General features: G+C 38.2%; 1 protein-coding gene and 1 long non-coding RNA gene across 11 annotated transcripts; one reads left to right on the top strand and one right to left on the bottom strand.

The window, feature by feature from the left end:
- Positions 1–6,780: 6,780 nt before the first annotated feature.
- LOC145047067 (uncharacterized) lies at positions 6,781–11,051 on the bottom strand. Of its 10 annotated transcripts, XR_013682107.1 has the most exons (12): positions 10,676–11,051; positions 10,525–10,590; positions 9,921–9,971; positions 9,746–9,843; positions 9,553–9,659; positions 8,453–8,620; positions 8,169–8,370; positions 8,026–8,094; positions 7,892–7,947; positions 7,720–7,814; positions 7,151–7,385; positions 6,781–7,012 (listed from the first exon to the last, which is right to left on the bottom strand). It is a non-coding gene; the product is annotated as an uncharacterized LOC145047067 (long non-coding RNA). The 10 variants fall into 10 exon arrangements; XR_013682103.1 differs by having other exon boundaries at positions 10,525–11,051; XR_013682104.1 differs by lacking the exon at positions 9,921–9,971 and having other exon boundaries at positions 8,169–8,236; positions 8,304–8,370; positions 10,525–11,051.
- A 628-nt stretch (positions 11,052–11,679) lies between these two features.
- On the top strand, positions 11,680–13,458 carry LOC144997528 (exopolygalacturonase-like). Its single transcript, XM_078957426.1, has 4 exons — positions 11,680–11,865; positions 11,974–12,282; positions 12,380–12,895; positions 13,004–13,458. Exons 1-4 carry the CDS (start codon positions 11,740–11,742, stop codon positions 13,286–13,288), a joined length of 1,236 nt encoding a protein of 411 aa, XP_078813552.1. The 5' UTR covers positions 11,680–11,739; the 3' UTR covers positions 13,289–13,458.
- Positions 13,459–20,298: the final 6,840 nt, after the last annotated feature.

The following is a 20,298-nucleotide window of genomic DNA, read 5'->3' as shown; positions in this document are numbered from 1 at the left end:
GAGGTGCAAGGCGATAAGGCACCTTAGCGATAGGCGCGGCTCTCGGAACCAAATCGATACCGAACTCCACTTGCCTCACGGGAGGCACACCTGGTAATTCTTCGGGAAAAACATCTGGAAACTCACGCACCACCGGAACTTCATCCACTGAACTCGGTCTCTCGGAGATCACTCGCGTATCCATCACATACGCCACAAAACCCTTACAGCCCTGTTGTAAACACTGCCTCGCCCTAGCGGCCGAACAAAAGGCTGATCCAGAACGTGTACCCTCGCCGTATACTGAAAGAACTTCCCCACTAGGATCTCGTATGGTCACCAGCTGACGCTCGCAGTCGATAACCGCGCCGAATCGGCTCAACCAATCCATGCCCACTATGACACAGACATCACCCATCGCAATAGGAACCAAATCGATCGGAAACTCAACCCCAAAAATCTCTAACACACATCCTCGGAGGACCTCCGTGGCACAAATCACTCTGTCGGCGGCTATGGAAATCCGCAGAGGCCGACTCAATGCCTCACGACTAACACTGATATGCTGACTAAAGGCGAAAGATACAAAAGACCGACTCGCACCCGAGTCAAATAACACTAAAGCAGGCACAGAGTTCACAAGGAAGGTACCTATGCATAGCATAATATAAGCATAATATATCAACACCAAAAATAAATATATAAAAGGAAACATACTAGCCACAACGTCGGGTGCAGCGCGGACCTCTTCCGTAGTCAGCTGAAAGGCTCTCCCTCGAGCTCTCGGTGCCTCGGCCTTCACGGGCCGACTCTCTGTAGCTCTGATGGCGGCGGGGGCAGATCCCTGAGACGCTCCACGCAGCAGCGGACACTCCGCCTTCCGGTGTCCGGTCTGGTTGCAGTGAAAACACACTGCAAACCCCTTGGGGCAGTCCTTGGCCATATGCCCCTCCTTGCCACATTTGTAGCAATATCCTGCTCGACAGACTCCCTCGTGACCCTTGCCGCACTTCCCGCAAGTGTGGCCCTTCTGGCTCCCGGGTTTGGGATTAGTGGGCTTGGCCCGCTTGGCTGCCGGCTGGAGCTGTGCCGGCCGCCGATCCCTCCCCAGAGACTCCGCCTCCTCCCTGGCCTGAGTCTCAAGCTCAATCTCCCTCTTCCGGGCATTTGCCTGAAGCTCAGCAAATGTCCGATACGAGGAGTTCGCAGCGAACTCCCGAATATCCCGTCTCAAAATGCTCAGGTAGCGGCTCATACGTGCCTGCTCAGTGGACACGTGCTCAGGGCAAAACATCGCCCTCTCATGAAACATCCTCGTGATCGCTGTAACTGACTCAGTACCTGCTTGAGGGTCAGAAACTCCTGTGCCAAACGCTCCCTCTCCACCTGGGGAACGTACTCATCTCAGAACATGGTAGTGAACCTCTCCCAGGTCACTGCCAAAAGCTCAGCAGGCGTGAAATGCGCCGTCACAAACTTCCACCAGTTCTTCGCTCCCAAGCGAAGCTGGTTCAGCGCGAACCGAACCTTCAAATGCTCAGGGGATGAGCAAGTGAAGAAGCACCCCTCCATATCAGATATCCACCTCATAGCTGCCACCGGATCCTGTGTACCATCAAACTCTGGTGGTTTGGTGTTGCTGAACTCCCGAAACAGTGACACATCACCTCCCTGGGGTCTCGCCGCAGCGATCGCTGCGGTAGCCGCTGCAACAGCAGCCTCAGAAAGAGCGGCATAACGCTCATCAAATGTCTCAATCCGCGCGGTCTTAATAGACCCGAACATCTCTGGTATCTCAGCTCTGATGACCGCAGCCACCTCCTCATGAATGATCTGTCGAATCTCCTCATCACTAGCTCCGGCACCCTCCGGCATATGACGTGTCCTCACCATGATCAACCTCTGAAATACAACATGCAATAAATTAGAATTCACTCGAACATTCTTACACTCGACAATCCACCCCTCCTTGATTCTTGGTATCCCAAGATTCTTATCTGGACTGTGTACTGCCCCGGTGCTTTCAGTAGTACGGGCCCAATACTACTGTCCACACCGTCTCAGTACACACCCCAAACCTTCCTCTTCGGATCCCAATTCCCAAGTACTCTATCATGCGTAGACCACTCTCTAATAGATCTCTCATAAACCCCTTGCTGCTACCTACTCACTCTCAGTATCTCATAGCAGCTCACCCCTCCCTAGGCTAAGGCATCACAAATCAGGCCACTCTAGTCCTATTAGCAATACCTAGCCTACTCTAGCATGCAGATACATCATATCAATATTAATATCACGTAATACAAAGGTATTTTGGGAATTCACCGTTCGGGCGCTGACTGATCGTACACACGTTTCTTCCTGGAATTTGTTTCTTTTTCAAGAAAATATTTTACTCTTAGAAAAGTTAGGTTTTCTTTTGAAAATATCTTTCCAATTCCTCAGTTTGAGTTCAAATACTCCCGAAGGTGTACCCGAATCCCTCAAACCAAGGCTCTAACACCAAATTGTAACACCGTAAATTTCAAAACAATTTTTTTTTTTCGATTTTCTTATAAAACATAATTCGATTAATATTCATCAAACAACCATATTAATTATCCAATATAGGTTAATACAAAATCCCAAGATCACAATGTAAAAACTCCGAGTGTGTGTGTACGGATCAAGCCGACGCCTTCCCGCGGTCGTCACTAATACCTGAAATAATAACATCAAACACTGTAAGCACAAGGCTTAGTGAGTTCCCCAAAATACCACATATAACACATATTAGCCACTCGAGGCTATAACTCTGTGGGTCCGTGCACCCAAACTCTGTGAACCCTCAGGTTCTAGCTCTGATAAACATGCACTACATAAATCACATAGAAATAATGAAGTACAACACATAACATACATAGCATACAAATACTCTATCACATAACTCTGGTTACCTACTCAAGGTAATATAGTATAGTGAGAAGACTCACCTCGCGTATCTCGGTATCTCACGAATCCTGGAAATCCCTCGTGCTCGATCCTCCGAGCTCTAATCCTCCTATAACATTATACGTTTCTAATTAACACTTTATATCTCTAAGGTTGACTATCTATAAGAAGTCAACACAGGTCAACTCTGGTCAACGGTCAACGGTCAACTCTGACCGGACTCGGCGAGTACCATGGCGACTCGGCGAGTCTAGACGTTTTCACCAACCCTCTGAAATCCTCCTACTACACGTCGAGTATCCCCCCTTTACTTGACGAGTTTCACCTGAATGAATCGCGGGGCCACCCTGACTCAACTCGCCGAGTCTCAAGGACAACTCGGCGAGTCCAAGTTTGACTTAGTCCACTCGTCAACCCTCTCCAGCTCACCCTGACTCACTGAGTCTACCCATGACTCGATTGGACCACTCGCTGAGCAGTCCCAAGGAAATCTTCAAGCTACTCGCCGAGTCGGATGAACAGACTCGGCGAGTCCATGCCATGCAACCACTCCAACTCGCTTCTAAGGTCAGATCTGCTTCCAAAAACTATAGATCTAGCCTCCCTCGACTGATTCATCACCTAAAGCTCCTATCTTGGTGCTCATAACACACCCTATAGCTCAATAATGGAGTTTTTGACCTAAGGCATGAGGATTCCAATCCAAAGCCTCCATTGATCCCCAAAAAGCTTGGGTAAAGGGACACTCTGGACCTCTAAGGGTCCAGATCTATGGTTCCAACCTCATAAGGGACCAAAAGGACACTAAATCTTGCCATAAAAGGGTTCAACAAACCCTAAATCTAAATAAACAACAACAAACAAGAAGGTAACTCGGATTTATTACCACAAAAGTGATGCTCTGGACTCCAAACCCACAGAAGTGGCTCCTTCTTCTTTCCTTGGCTAGCTCTTCTCCTTCCTTGCAACAATGGCACCTCCAAGGTCAACAATGGCCTCCTACTTAGCTCCAAATGCTCACACTCGATTAGGGTTTCACTCAAGGGGCTGGTGAGCACAAATGACGGCCATTAGGCCCTTTAAATAAGTCTCAAACCCAAGAAATTAGGGTTTCATTACACAGCGCTGACTCGCCGAGTCCATATCCTGGACTCGTCGAGTCCAGGCGTGATCCCGCGTCCAAATCCGCGTCCCTACTCGGCGAGTCTGAGCTCCAACTCGCCGAGTCCCCCTCACAAATCAACAAAATACAATAAATAAGATACCTGATAAAAATCCGGCTGTTACAGTTACGACACGCAAATGCGTGTCGTCTTCCTTTATGATAGGGCCTTCCTTGATACGCATTGTGTGTCATAACCGCGTGTCGTAAATGCGCGTCATAAATGCGCGTCGTAAATGCGCGTCGTCTCTCTTTATGACAGGGCCTTCCTTGACGCGCATTTGCGCGTCGTCTGAGCGTTTTACGACACGCAATGAGCGTCGTAAAAGGCTGTTTTTCTAGTAGTGAGTATTACTTACGAGTAAAGTTACTATCTTGTGTTAATTATTTACTATTGTTAACTATTTACAACCGATGTGGGATATAGGACTGGTGGTTGAATATCTCTTCTTCGCTTCATCTTAGTTCACGTAACAGGTGGTTAATGGTTTGAGCTTCGGTTTTCAATGGTGGTGTTGACTGGTGAATCCTTTGCACATCATCGCCTTCTAAAGCTTCCAAGCACATGGAGAATGGTAGATAGGAATCGTCTTTATAGTGGGGAATCCTTCGTGGAGCCCTAATTCCCTCTAGTTCGTTCACTGGTTCAGGTAAGAATAAGATCCGACTCTAGCACACGATTTGACCTACAAATGAGATATGAGCTAATTCTAAGTTATGAATTTGACCAAGCAAGTTAAGAAAGATCCGATTGTTGATTATAAATTCCTTTTCTATCTAAAATTTATCTTGATTCATGTTGCAATCCATGTTCGTGATTTGTTGATACGTGTTTTTATTATTCCAAATTACTTACAGATTACTTTTTTCTTGAAGAAATTAAATGAAAATCAAGTAAGTCAACTACTTGTTAACTGTTTGATTGATGCTTGGATATGGTCAATCCTGATACCACTATCAAATTCACTTGATATTCCTCTTTGTCCATGTAAATTGTTTTTGTTATGTTATGCTATTACTAAAATTGTTATTCGTATTTAGGATGATCTATCTTCTACATCCATTCTGAAAACAGTCTGGATAAGACAGTAGAAAAAGAGAAGGGTAAAGATGGGAAAGAGAGCAGAAACACGAACACAAAGATAAGTGGAAACATTTGCTAGTATAAGTTGCAATGGCAATCCGGTTTGTACAGACCAGGGAAAAACCATCTTGCATGTATTCAAGAATTTGAATATGGTCAAAAGGAAACTCTTATCTTTTGATTCATGGCTATTTAATGAAAATCCTCAAAGAGTTCATTGTTGTTCTTGGCTTAAGAACAAGGGTTGTTTGGACCTTCAACCATTTTCACGTTCTGTGCATTGCATCAAATCTCTTTTACATACTTTGTCTTTACCTCACCTTTGTTCAGAAAAATAGCAATCCCACTTTGGATTTGAACTACTTGAAGCAACTAGATTACCCTTTAAAAGCTCTAAACGCAAATATTTGATCTCAAAAGAAGCTTATACATATCGGAAATCACATGCTTTCCATTTACTCTAAGATGGTTTGGAGAATAGTATTACAGGACATATTTAGATATAGGTGAATTTGGGTTTTGTGGATCTTTTGTAACACTTGTGAATTTAAAAAATTGTCCAAGTACTTCGGTTTATATTGATGGGTATACGAGTGGGGCAGATAGGGTACCTCAAATAGTTCCTAAGTCTGTATGTATATTTGAAAGGTATATATGTTGGAGATATTGCTTGGAGACATATTGAAGCATTTATTTTTTATATTTTATTTTTTAAGGTTCTAATTTGTTTTTAATGTGTTAATGTTATTAAACATTTATCCTTATTTATATTATTTGGATTAAAGTTGGATTTATTAATTTTTGAACATTTTTCTTAATAATTATGGTCCTCAAGTAATTCCCGCTTAACTGGTTAATCCTTTGACTCCAGCCCACCGCCGAGCTACTGTCAAACGTTTTTTACAAGCTTGATATATATATATATATATATATATATATATATATATATATATATATATATATATATATATATATATATATATATATATATATATACTAGAAACTGGGGTTTTAGAGACGGACGAATCCGTCGCTATTCCGTCGCTAAATGTTGTTTGCGATGGATCAACGACAGATTCACTCCATAGGTAATTTAAACGTGGCTAATGACTCAGCGAGGGTTTTAGCGACGGATCAGTTTTTCCTTGTGACAAATTTAGCGACAGAATATCCGTCGCTAAATGTCACTCAATACATTTACCCAGGACATTAGCGACAAAATTTGTTAAAGACATTCCATCGCTGTACTGTCGCAAATTTCCCTGATCAGTTTTTTTCCGTAGCTAATCCCTTACAATGTTTATATACTAATTTTTTTTCCCGTCACAGATCTGTTGCAAACTTTAGACATGATTTTTTCCCATAGCTAATCCCTCGCAAAATTCATAAATTAATTTTGTTCTTTTTCTGTCACCGATCCGTTGCAAACTTTAGACATGATTTTTGTCCGTAGCTAATCCCTCACAAAATTCATGCATTATTATTATTATTATTATTATTATTATTATTATTATTATTATTATTATTATCACTAATCCATCGCGAACTTGTAATATAATTTTTTTTAATTCTAAAAGAAAAAATACTACAATCATCCAATTATTATACTAAAAAACATCAAATATAGATACAACCAAACATTATAATACAAAAACTATCAAAATTACTGAATGACTATCAGAATATGTGTAAATGATCATTTTACCCTCCCCTTCAATTAACCTATACCAAGACATGCTTTGTGCATTAAGTAAAAAAGAAACAAATGGGAACTTTCTACTGGTAAACATCTCTATTTTCCTTGGGTCTACTTCAGAAAGTGTCTCTAATGACTTTACTCCCATAGATTGTAAGGCCTGAACATTAAAAAAAAAGTAAATAAATAAATAAAATAAAATAATAAAAATAAATATTAACTATGATGTATACAAACTACAAAGATTAAAATTGTAATTTTGTTGTATAGATTTTGAAATTTAGAAAAAAAATAATACCTTTTGCTGTCACTATACCAATGCCTGGTAATTGTTTCAGAAGATATGGACTGTCTTCCTTTTATATATATATATATATATATATATATATATATATATATATATATATATATATATATAAAGATTTTGCTAAAAGACTTGAATTCAAAGCTCCTTTGTAATTCCTTATATATATAAAGTACTCTTTCATGCATTTTGCAATCTGACACCCATTTGAACAAATGGAGTTCGTATCCTGTTGGCCATTTAATGTTATATGAAATAGATAAAAAAGTAAATTACCATTTGGTCCCTGAGTATAGTAGGTTTTTCAAGTTTTATCCCACCATCTTTCAAGTAAAATGACTATATTTTTGGGACCAAAATTGCAAAAATCGGCTACATTCCAGGACAAAATTTCAAGTAAAATGACTATATTTTTGGTCCTTGAGTATAGCTGATTTTTGCAAATTTTGGTCCCAAATGTGGAACGTTACAAAACCTCAAATAAGAGCCAAATTAAAAAAAAATCAACTATATTCTAGAACCAAAAATGTAAATTACTCCGTTAGAAATTTGAAAAATCTGACCTGGGTAAGAGATAAGTCATGGACTGTAGGATCTCCAATCAAACAATCATTTACCAAAATAAATAAATTATTCTCATTCCTCCTTAATTGTATCCCTTCATTCCAAGAAACAAAGTTAGCTACATTATATTATTTATTTACACTTATTATAATCAGTTAGATAAATGCATACAGGATGTTTCATCATGTCAAATTTCAAATAATACTTTGTCATCAACCTTCCAGGTTCTGCAGATACATGAAATATGTACATCATATGCATATGTATGGGGTATAATATATAATAGTTTTATAGAGTAAAGATACCAAGAGGCTTCAAGATAAAACCATCTTCCTCAGTCCAGATCATTTGGTAGTCTGATAACTCTTTGACCTCTGGAATCCATAAGATGAGTCAGAAACTGAGATAGATGTAGAGAATGTAAGAGTTTATTTTTGTACTGAAATACCTTGTATATGCATGCTTCTCTATATGGGAACCAGATGATTCTTTCTTTATTGCATAGCTTTGAGGGTTCTAACATGAAAGGGGAAGTTTTAGAAATATTATGAATAACATATAAGTAATTAAGGAAAATATATACTTGAGGAAGGATTCCACCGATTAAAGCAGCACATAGAGCAGTAACAGATCCGATTGTTATAACGTATCTGAAATCATAATGATGGTTTTAGATGTAAATAAAGATGAAATTACAATTACACCCTTTATAAAGAAATGTTGTATGCTTACACTGCTCCATTCATTCCATAATTAGCAAAAGCAGGGGCATACAAGCATATACCCAATCCCAATAGGTAAATCTCTTTGAGGATGACAATTTAGTGGAGTTAAAAGGAGTAGTACCTTTTAAAGCTGAAACAGATTCCCAAAAACTTTCCCTTTTTGGAACTGCATTCACTATTGCAAAAGAGCTGTTACCAATGGTTATGTCAAGAATATGGAGTGTTTTAAACAAAAGCAAGGAAGCAGGAAATGACAATACTGCCCCTCTATTGAGTAGTGGGATAGATTATAAGGATTGGAGGAAGCAGCTTCAGCATTCACTAGATAAGCTTAGATATCATTTTTGTAGACAATATGTGCCGAATTTTATATATTCAAGAGATGGGAAAACACACCCTGGTGCAAATACTTATTTATGTGGTGAAGGTGATGATGTTAGTTGGAATTCTAATCCTTTACCTTCTTTGCCCTTCCAGGTAATTTAATGGAAGCATTTTTGTCTAAATAAGCTACATGATTTTTAGTTTTACAAATTTGCCCTTATTTATTTTGGGAATTGTGGTGTTCATGCAGGCATTATTTGGGAAGCTACAACACTTAGCAACAGTTGCTGGAGATGTGTTACTTGGGAATGAAAAGATATAAAGAGTGTTGATAATAAGGCTGACTGAAACTGTTGTGATGTGGGTGATGTCTAACGAAGAGGAATTTTGGGGTGTTTTACAAAATGAAGTGGCAAAACCTCAACCACAAGTATAACAACATATTGAGTAAAAATTCTACATCTTTTTTTTTTTTATTATAGTTGATTCTTGATATGCATTTCACTGTTGAAATCGCGCATTTTGCTGGTTACCCTTCAAGAAATGTACACCAAATGGCATCATTTATAATTGCTCGTGCTAAACCAACAAATGTAATAAGGGTATTTAGGTAATTTTATATTGAAAAGTATACCCAGTTATAGCATTCAAAGTTGTTTTTGTATTTGGATGACATTGCTATAATTGGGTAGTTTTTTCAAATATTAGATGCTATAATAAACAAACCAACATAAGTACATTGCTATTTGTGTAAATTTTTGTGTGGATAACAACTAAGCTTACCTTTACAGGAAGTTCATCCACAGAAAAATCCAATTCTTCCCCCACATTGGATTTCTTTAACCAGGAACCATTTAGTTGCAGATCAACATCAGTAAAAATGACAATTTCTATAAAAGAGAAGCAATTTCTATAAAACAGATGCAACCAGTGAGATTCTTAATTGAAATTGACCAAATCTTGCTATAAATTTTACCTAAAGTGCTTTTCTGTACCACAAGTGACGATTGCATAAGGATCTTATATGTCATTCAAGATGGCACCAATAAGATTCTTATATGCGAACAGTTCCACCTTCAAAACATAACAGATAATGCTACAAATTAGCAAGAACAAAATAAATGAAAAGCCATTTAGAATTTTTGATACACCTTAATTACATAAGTAGAGATGCCATTAGAGTCACCATTCTATTGATCTATCTACAAAAATAAGTATAGAAGTGCTTGTTATACACAAAAGGACAAGCACCTGTGAAGCAAATAGTATGTAAAGTAACCAAAATTATCACATTTTTTTTATTTATGTTTCTTGAATCTGATTAGTTAAAGTAAGATATGTTATATTAAGTTCTATTATTTCTATTTATGATGCAGTGCAACCTGGGGATAATTTGAATAAAAACACAAATAGAATTATTTCTCAAGGGAATAAAAAATGTGATAATTTCATCTTGTTAGGTTTGTTACAGAGCTTGTGGATGCATCTACAGAGATGACAGGAGAGGTTCAGGGTGAAGCTTTGATGCACAAAACTTATGCTACCAGGCTTATATATGACTAAAGCAACTAATCAAGCCCTATATCAAGTTTTAATTCTAAGTATCTATTCTAATATAGATGCAATCGATATAAGAGGAATGACGATTGAAAAAGGAAAAAAAATGGAGAAATTAAACCCTAACGTAATATAGTGTGTAATTGAACCAAACCTAACCTAATATATGACTAAATCAAATAAAATCAAGAGATTTACCTGAATCGGAAGTTAACGAAGAATAATTTTAGATTTTAAAAATGTGGAGGTTGTCGGATTGGGAAGCTGCAATGGTCCATGGTGTGAAACTGGAGAGTTATGCGTGTTCAGTTAGAGTGATAAAGCAGGTTTGGGAGGGACGAAAGCTTACACAAACTCTGTGAAACTGGAATTGGATTCGCCAATTTCTATGAGAGATCGTCAATTAATAAAGCATAACGTGTGTATGCTCCGTCGGTATTCTCTCGCAAAACACATACCAGATGGCAAAAAGTCGACAATTTTTTTTCCTCGTTGAACCCTCGCTAAATGACTTAGTTTTCCACCGATCACCGAGGAATAATGGTGCGTCGATAAATACTTGTAAGATCTGTAGCTTATCCCTCGCTAAACCCTATCTAAGATGCTATATATTGAATAAATAAAATACTTATTTAAACCATTGCAGATCTCTCGCAATTCCCTCTCTATAAGCCAAAATTTTGCTACAGAATAAATCTCTCTCTGAATCTGTAGCTGAAACTCAAGTTTCTAGTAGTGATATATATATATATATATATATATATATATATATATATATATATATATATATATATATATATATATATATATATATATATATATATATATATATATATATATATATATATATATATATATATATATATATATATATATATATATATATATAATCGGTCTTGTGTATTCATATGAATTTGGACTCATATATGCACGCATAAAATATTTTCGAGTTTTAGATTAAGGAAGTGATTATATTTGGAAAATATCACTATATCTTAGGTCCCCCAATCCCAATTGAATGAGCGATTCACGTGTTTACTAATTCCACTTCAACATAGTCTAACTATCATCCAAGCAAATCTGCAGTCAAATAGATTGCTGCCTGAATCTGGACCACTTCTCCGATATCCATGGCATCTCTCATGTCTCAAACAATATCGAAATTCATGACTACAAACTTGAATATAATTCAATGACAAATAGTATTTAACAACTGAAAATCTGACCGTAAGTTGGTCCTACTAATTTTGTTCACCTGAGATTATATGTGTGGAGGACAAAAAATAGATTAAGAGCCTCATATAAATTGGAATTGAAATCCATTTAGACACTCTTCCATAATTTCTAGTTACATTCCTCGACCATTTAGATTATTAAAAATAAGCTACAGAATAAATAAAAAAATTTAAAAAAATGGCTGCATCAACTTCTATAGGTTTGTTTCTCTTTGTAGGATTTATTGTCGCAAGAACCAAAGCAGGGCCAATCGATATCAAAACTAAAGGTGCCAAGGGCGATGGCGTCGCCAATGATGCAGAAGTACGTACATAAACACATACACACGTTACGTTTTTTCTTTTTTCTTTTCTTCATATGATTATTCATTTAAATTTGGATTGATGTGTTGTGGGCATGCATTACATGCAGGCGATCATGACTGCATGGAAAGAGGCTTGTGATTCCCCAAACCCATGTCAGGTGGTGATCCCACCGGGAACATATATGGTGTCTTCTCCACTTACATTATCAGGTCCATGCAAGAACCCTATTGAGATAAATGCAAATGGAGCCACCCTCAAAGCCCCATCGGATCCTACCGGCATAAAAGGACCAGGTTGGATCATTTTTAAAAATGTCGATAAGATGACTTTATCTGGAGGTATCTTCGATGGACAAGGCCAGGAGGCTTGGAAGACAAACAATGCTGCCAAAACCGGAAAATGCGACTTACCATATGTACGTATATATATATAGTATATCCATGATTAATTATATATGACATGATATATCTATGGATTACTCCGATTGATATTTATTTTTCAAATTTGATCAGAACTTCAGATTCGATATGGTGAAGGCTTCGTTCATTAGAGGTATAACATCAATGAACAGCAAACACTTTCACATGAATTTTCTTGGGTGCGACGGAACAACCGTTGAGAAAGTGACGATTGAAGCACCGGCGGAGAGTCTGAACACAGACGGGATTCATATCGGGAGAACAGATGGTCTCAACATTACCGATTGCACTATAAAAACAGGCGATGATTGTGTCTCCATTGGTGATGGAAGCTCGAATATCCATATCGAGAAAATAAAATGTGGACCTGGACATGGCATCAGTATCGGAAGTCTGGGTAAGTACCCGGATGAAGCACCGGTTGACGGAATCTTTATCAAGGGCTGCACGATGACCGGCACCGATAATGGTCTCCGGATCAAGACGTGGCCTGGTTCACCACCTGGAAAAGCAGTCAACATGCATTTCGATGATGTTCAGATGGAAAATGTCGGAAACCCTATATTAATCGATCAAGAATACTGCCCTTATGTTGGTTGTAAACCTGAGGTACGTTATTAATCCTTCAATTCAATTCTTCTCACATGCATTAAATTAATTACAAGACTTTTAGCTATTCTAAGCATATTTCATTTAATACTTTTCGTTCTTGCTCAGACCAACTCCTCAAAGGTGAAAATTGCAGACGTTTCGTTTAAAGGAATCAGGGGTACGTCTTCCACAAAAGCAGCGATTAGGCTACTTTGCAGCAAGGACATACCATGCGAGAAGGTGGAGTTGGCTGATATCGACTTGAAATACGAGGGAAAAGAAGGAGCAGGTGCCATCTCGGAGTGTAAAAACGTGAAACCAATAACCACCGGAAAAATCATCCCCGAGGCATGTGCAGCACCAGTAGAACCCTTTAAAGAAAAAGGTGGCGAAGCCGATAGCAGCAGTTAGCCGTTGATGATCGCTGCTCTGTTTCATCGTGTAAGTAGTGGCGGTATGATTGTAATCGATTAATTACTAGATGACCAAATGCAGTTTGTGCGTGAATATTCGTGCATCGGTTATGTCATTGTTGTTTTATATTATTTCTGGTCAATGTATGTATACCGTCATTAGACAATCGAAATGATAATTAAAAATTCAATTTTATACGATTTGTTTGTTTGTTTGGCTTTGTATTTAAGTTATACTAAAATCTCTTTATTATTATTATTTTTTTTTGAGAAAAGTGCACAATATTCCATGTGTCATTTATTATTATTATTGTCCAAAATAGTTTCAAATCGTAAAAATGGTCATTCTGTAACTTCAAATTTCGGGTTAGCGAACCGTAATTTATCGAATAAAGTTTTGAGTTTCAAGGGAATAAAGTTTTGACCCTATTACATGTTGATAATGTTAAGTGATTTAAGTTCTTGAATTGTTCTTTTAAGCAAAATGATAAAATGAGAAAAAAATGATATTTCGAATTTCTTACATGAATTAATAAAATTATTTTGTTATGTTTTAAGTCAAAAGTAATTAGATAAATTGTGAGGCTTGTCAATACATTTGTGTGCATATAAAAATCACTGAAAACGAAGTTGAAACGAAAAAATTATGACTATTTTAAGCCGTAATTAAACTAAGAAAAATCCATCACCATGGCGTGGTGAGGAGTTCACCACAGAGTGGTGAGTTGTGCAACTCAAGCCATTAAATTAATGTTTGGTTCGTATTTAAACCCTTGTTTTAGGTTATTTTGCAGCCTCCATTGCATTAAAAACCCTTCTTTTTAGCAAACCCTAGCCTCCCTTCATAAATCAAGCTCCCCATCTATCTTTTTATCCATATTCTTGAGTTTTTATGGCTTTTGGGTGTTGTGTTCTTCAAAGACTTAGTTTTGAAGCTTTGTAGCTGAAGAGATCAACCTTTTTCTACCTTTTGGACCAACCATTATGAGTTACAAAGATCCTTTATTTATTGTGTTTCATCATTAGATCTATGGGTATAATGTGTTTTGGTCCTTTTTAATGAATCTTGGTCCCTTTTTACTTGTTCCATGGAGTTTGAAGAACTCCATGGGATTTGGTTTATGTTTAAATTTCAGATCTAGTGATTTGGTGGAGTAGAGAGTGTATGCAAGAACAATCTCCTTACTTCATGAATGAAGTGGATTTTAGACATTTCTTAGCTTAAGGTTTTAGATCTTGGAAATTTGTGGCCTTATTATGGATAAAGTTGAAAACTTTATCCATCTAATCGTCATGATTGATTCAAATTTAGAAGTTGGAGGCTTGGACTTAACGGATTAAGTCGAAAAGGATATATTATTAGATTCTTTGAGACTTAAAGTTTAGATATTTATTCTTTAGACCATCCTAATGGGTAAAGTTGAAAATTTATCCATTATGAATTTATTAAGTACCAGATCTAAAAAGTTAGAAGCTTGGACTTAAGAGTTAATAGCTTAATGGAATAATTTGTTGAGGACATCCACCACGATGTGGTGGGGTGTTGACCCTTTCGTGGTACACCGCGCGTAATGCCCAGATCTTGAGGTACATTTTTCATAATTAAATTATCATTTTGAGGATTGCCACGACATGGTAGAGGCACCACCACGATGTGGTGAGGCAAGAAGGGTTCATGTGTCTCATTTAAGCCACCACGACATGCCAGTATTGGCCACAACGTGGTGGATGACTGATGTGAAAACCCTATTTTTCCGTGTTTGCTCCCTATTTGAAGGAATAAGGAGGCTAGGGTTTGCTCATCCTCAGCCTCCATCAGCCCCCTCAATCCCTAAAGAAAACCCTAATCACTCTCCTTAATTATTGAGCTAGTTATGGTGTTCCTTGAAGCTAAAGAAGAAAGAAGGAGGAAGAAGGAAGCAAAGATTATGCAAGCAAGTGTAACACTCCAATTCAGGTATTACTCTTTAGACCCGTGAGAAGGAAAAGATGGCATAAAAGGTCCCTTAGTATATGGGGCATACTGCAGGAGTACGCTTAGCGTACTAAGGATGCATGATCGCAGAAGGTGGCCGCGTACGCAGGGCATACACATAGGTACGCGAGGCGTATGCAACATAGGTCCAAAACCCCGATTCTCAAACTTGACACCTATTTAAACACCGTTAAGCCTCTTGGACCAAACCCTAGTCAGCCTCCATAGTCTTATTCACCGTTCTACACCAGAGATACCCAATGAGAGTGTTTTTTAGCTTAAGGGGTGTATTTGGTGGCCATTTTAGTGTCCATTCAAGAATAAGGAGTTACTAAGCAAGCTTGGAATGACATTGGATTTCAAGCACCTGCATCTAGTTAACCTTGAAGAGCTTCTAGAGGTACCCATCTTATTCATTAGATCTAGCTAGGGTTTTCTATTTTGTCCCTTTAGTTGGTCTTGGACCTTTTGGGTGGTCCTAATGGATAAAGTTAGAAACTTTAACCTTTTAGACCATATTTTTGGACTAGATATGAGCTTTGGAGCTCTTAGAATCGAAGAAAACAGCTTAATGCATTAAGCTGTTGGAACCCCTAGCTACCACGGCGTGGTGGCTGCCATTTTCCTGATTTTTTGGTTGTATACGGGCCACGACATGGCCAAGGAAGATCACGTCGTGGCGGTTGGTTAGAGTCAACATTAACTGTTGACTTTGACCGTTGACCTTGAGCGTTGACTTTTGACTTGTGGATTTTTGTTCAACTATTAATTTCCTAATAGGTAGATTAGGGTTTTGCCTTGTGTGGTTATCTAGGTGGCGTTTAACATCTGTTGTGGGATTTTGAGGGCGTGTTGACTTTTGAACTACTGTGCAAGGTAATTTTCCTCACTATATTGTAGGACACTAGGGATTGTATGTACTTGTTGTCTTTGTGACTCCTGTTGTATGCATTGTATGCCTATGTGCATGTTTTGCTATATATATATATATATATATATATATATATATATATATATATATATATATATATATATATATATATATATATATATATATATATATATATATATATATATATATAGGGGGTGAAATAGACCCGGTGGCGAAATAAACTTGGTACAACCTTGTGCTTACATATGAGTTGAAATAGACTCGGGGGTGAAATAGACCTGGTATAGCCTTGTGCGGACATATGAGTGGAAATTGACTCGAGGGTAAAATAATTAATATTCAGATGATAAGGTACTTTTAATTTTAAACCTATAGTTTAATTATGTTGCATTTTGGTCCCTAAGTTCAAGAAAGTGTGCAAAAGGAGCCCTAATGGCATTTTCGTAAATATGCCTTGGGGGAGTACGTTGGGCGTACTTTCCAGATTTGGAAACCCTAAGTTTTAGGGTTTAGCTCATACTTAAACACCCTTATGGCCTCATTTCCCCTCAACTCATCAGCCTTCATCCCTCTTTATACGTTTTGCAACTCTAGTTCATCATGAGAATCTATTTCAAGCCTAAGAGTGTATGTTTTGTGCTTAGAAGAAGAAGAAAGGAAGCTAAGCTCATCTTGGAAGAGTGAAGCACTTTGGATCTAGGATTTCTACATCATTTGCAACCTTTTTAAGGTATAAAGCTTGCAACTTTACCCCTTCATCATATAGATCTAGATTTGGATGTCTTAATGATGCCTTTTTGGTTCCAAAATGTTAAATATTGAGCATGGCATGTTCTTGACCATAAACTTGTCCTTTTAGACCCTAGGAGGGGTCTTAAGTCAAAAAAATGGAGCCCTAATGGTTGGTTTTGTCCAATGTATGTTATGGAGAGTCTTAAGGCATTAAGATGTTGGGTTTATATGTATTAAGCACTTATTGAGCATGCAAGGTCATAAAGTTAGAAACTTTATGGCTCCTAATGACATTTTAACCTTGGATCTACATTTGGGCTTTTTAAGACGTTGTATTAAGCTCTTAATGGGATAAAAAGGAAGTTTGGGGGTTACATCGTGCTTACCTGGGTGTACGCCCATTGTACGCAGTCAACAGCCCCGTTTTTGGTCAGTGGAGGAGTACGCCTAACGTACCTCTAGTATGCCCTGTGTACGCTTGCTGAGTTGACTCGGCTGGGTTGAATCAGTTGGTTTAAGGATTTTGACCAGTTGACCTTAACTTTGACCAATTTTGACCTTAAGGGTATTTTGGGATTTTGATGGAAGTTGGTCATTTGTTTGGAATAGGTGTTGGTTAGAGCTAAGATTCCGAGTCGAGACCTCATCAACTTTTTTCCAGTTTGTGAGGTGTGTTTTCCATCATTGTACTTTCGGGTTGAAGGCACCAAAGTTGGCCCTTTGGATTTGAAATCCTATTATGCGGTAGTATGTTATCATGCTGTAGTGATCTGTTATATCGGTATCCTGGTATATAGGATGATTTTATGCTTAGTGATATGTAGATCTGCATGATAGTCTGTAGACTGTTAATATATGTTTATCTGTTATATGTGCACATATTTGGTTGGTGGTTGAGACTTTACTACTTTGTAGGTAAGACAAGAGGCCTGGAGCCCACCAACCCAATGGTTGATTGTTCCCGAGGGTATTCTATCTCGAGGATGACACAAATCGTTGTAGATTGGCATTCCAAATCGATGGTTGATTAGGCCCGGGGTATTCCACCCCAAAGGTTAAATGGACCCATAGTATATTGGCAATTCCAACCCGATGGTTGATTGGGCCTGTGGGTATTCCAACATGATGGTTGATTGGACCCGACATGCTGGTATTGTATATGTTATCTGTTTATGTGTTGGTACTTTGGGGGATCTCACTAAGTGTTGGCTTACAGTTTTGGGTTATGTTTCAGGTACTTCAGATGACTGGGGGAAGACGAAGGTGTGACCATACACATCCTTATGTTTATGACTTATGATTTTAGGAGACTCTGATGTTTTAAAATGCTTTGGAAACTATGATCGTAAACAATTTATGAATTTGGGTTGGTTTTAAAAGTTTAAATTTATTGTGATTTTTATGGGTGTTACAAGTTGGTATCAAAGCCTTGGTTTAAGTGAATTGGAGGAACACTCGTGTGAATTCAGTCTCAAAGTAAAAAAAAAAACAGTGTTGCAGAAATCGATGATTAATCTCTTGGCGGCCATAAACCGATTACGATTAGGGTGCTTGGCGGAAATTGGTCAAAATCGGTCAAAGTCAGCCTTGGCGGTCTCAGCGGTCATAGGCAAGAATTTATTTAAATTTTCAAAAAAAAAATTATTTTTAAATATTACAACAAAATATTAAATTTTCAAATTTTTAAGCTTTCAAATTTTAAAATATTTAACTAAAATTTTCAAAATTTTAAATTTTAAATACTTAGTTTTTTAGGGAATATTAATTTTTTAAATAATTTTATTAATAGTTAAGGGTCCCCGATTAGTCTCCGATTAATCCCCGCCTAGTCCGATTAATCGCTTATCGCCAGTCAACCGCCGAGCTACCGACGAACGATTTTTACAACCTTGGAAAAAAGATTTTTTAAAAAATGATTTTTTTTCGAATTGTTTTCAAAATAATTGAGAAGGATGCGATGTGTACGATCAACCGAAGGCAGTAAGTGGACCCCAACTTACACACTGTTATTTTATATTGTGATATGTTAGAACAACATGCTAGTGATAGGCTAGGGATCTTCAGGAAACGCATGATAGAATTGTCTGATTATGTGATGCCTGATAGCCTAGGGTTTTTCCTTATATGAAATTGACATCATTACTGTAGTTTCTTTGTGTATGCATCATAGTTGTACATAAATAAGATTCTATAGCCTGAGAATGTTTGGTTTGACCTTATTTCCTGTTGTTGTTTGATGAAGGGCTTAAAGTAGGATCAGATATTTGTCTGTCTATAGGGTCTAGTGTTATGTATGATTAGCATACAAGAGTGTTGCCGAGTTGGAGGAAGTTTCATAGATGAGTTGTGTGGGGTCAGCCGGCTGGTTTCGTGATGTTTAGCTTTTCTCTAAGAAGTGAGGATTTAGTATATGCATACTCTAGTGTGTATTGTTAAGGTTGTTGTGATGATCCTCTGAGACACATACATGTAGGTGTGGAAGGTACTATGGGCTCGTATAAATGGATGCACAGGACCCGTACGCGTAATACAGAAGTCATAATCCCTAGGGATTTGTTGGGATTTGGTTCCCCTGGTATGATATGCAATTTATCTGATATATCCCTTGTTTATTTTCAGTATGGTGATGACGAGACGATTTGAGGCAAGATTTGGCTCAGGATCGGGAGTTGGTAGCTAGGATATGCCAAATTTGACTAAGGAGTGGGTGAGGGAGATCATGTAGGAGGAGATTGTTTCCCTCTTTCAGGCATAGTTACCAGAGATGTTTGGGTCTATTAAGACTATCATGGTGGAGTACTTTGATGAGTGTTATGCTGCGTTGTTTGAGGCTGCTGCTGCTGTTGCAGCCACCGCAGCTGTTGCTGCTGCCGAGATTGGTGTTGGGAGAGTCTTCCTGTATCAAGACTTCAACAATAAGAAGCCCCATACATTTGATGGAGTTCGGGATCCGATCATAGAAATGAGGTGGTTGTCTGACATCGATGGATGCTTCTTCACTTGCTCTTGCCCAGCTGATCAGAAGGTCAAGTGAGCTCTGAACCTTCTTAGGTCCAGAGCGAAGGATTAGTTGAGACTTGTTACCAGCTCACATTCTCCTGAGCATAGGACTACGGTGACTTGGGATCAGTTCTCAGAGATGTTCTGTTCTAGATATATTGCGGAGTTAGAGCGTGAGAAGTTGGCCCAGGAGTACTTGGATTTGAGACAAGGGACTGAGTTGGTGAGGGAGATCACCAAGATGTTTACTGATAGGGCTTTTTTTGTCCCGAGTTTGATGCTTCCAAGCAAGCTTAGATGACCCGTTAATTAAGCATGCTTAAGACGTACATCAGACAGTTTGTAAAATATTGTGTTGGGTCCCAGTGTAGTCATAGCTTGTGCCGAAGCATTTCAGGGCCGCTGACAC

Source organism: Lactuca saligna, chromosome 5, assembly GCF_052625555.1.
Source record: "Lactuca saligna cultivar CGN05327 chromosome 5, ASM5262555v1, whole genome shotgun sequence".
Taxonomy (NCBI): Eukaryota; Viridiplantae; Streptophyta; class Magnoliopsida; order Asterales; family Asteraceae; genus Lactuca; species Lactuca saligna.
This window is presented reverse-complemented; position numbering and strand designations above follow the sequence as displayed.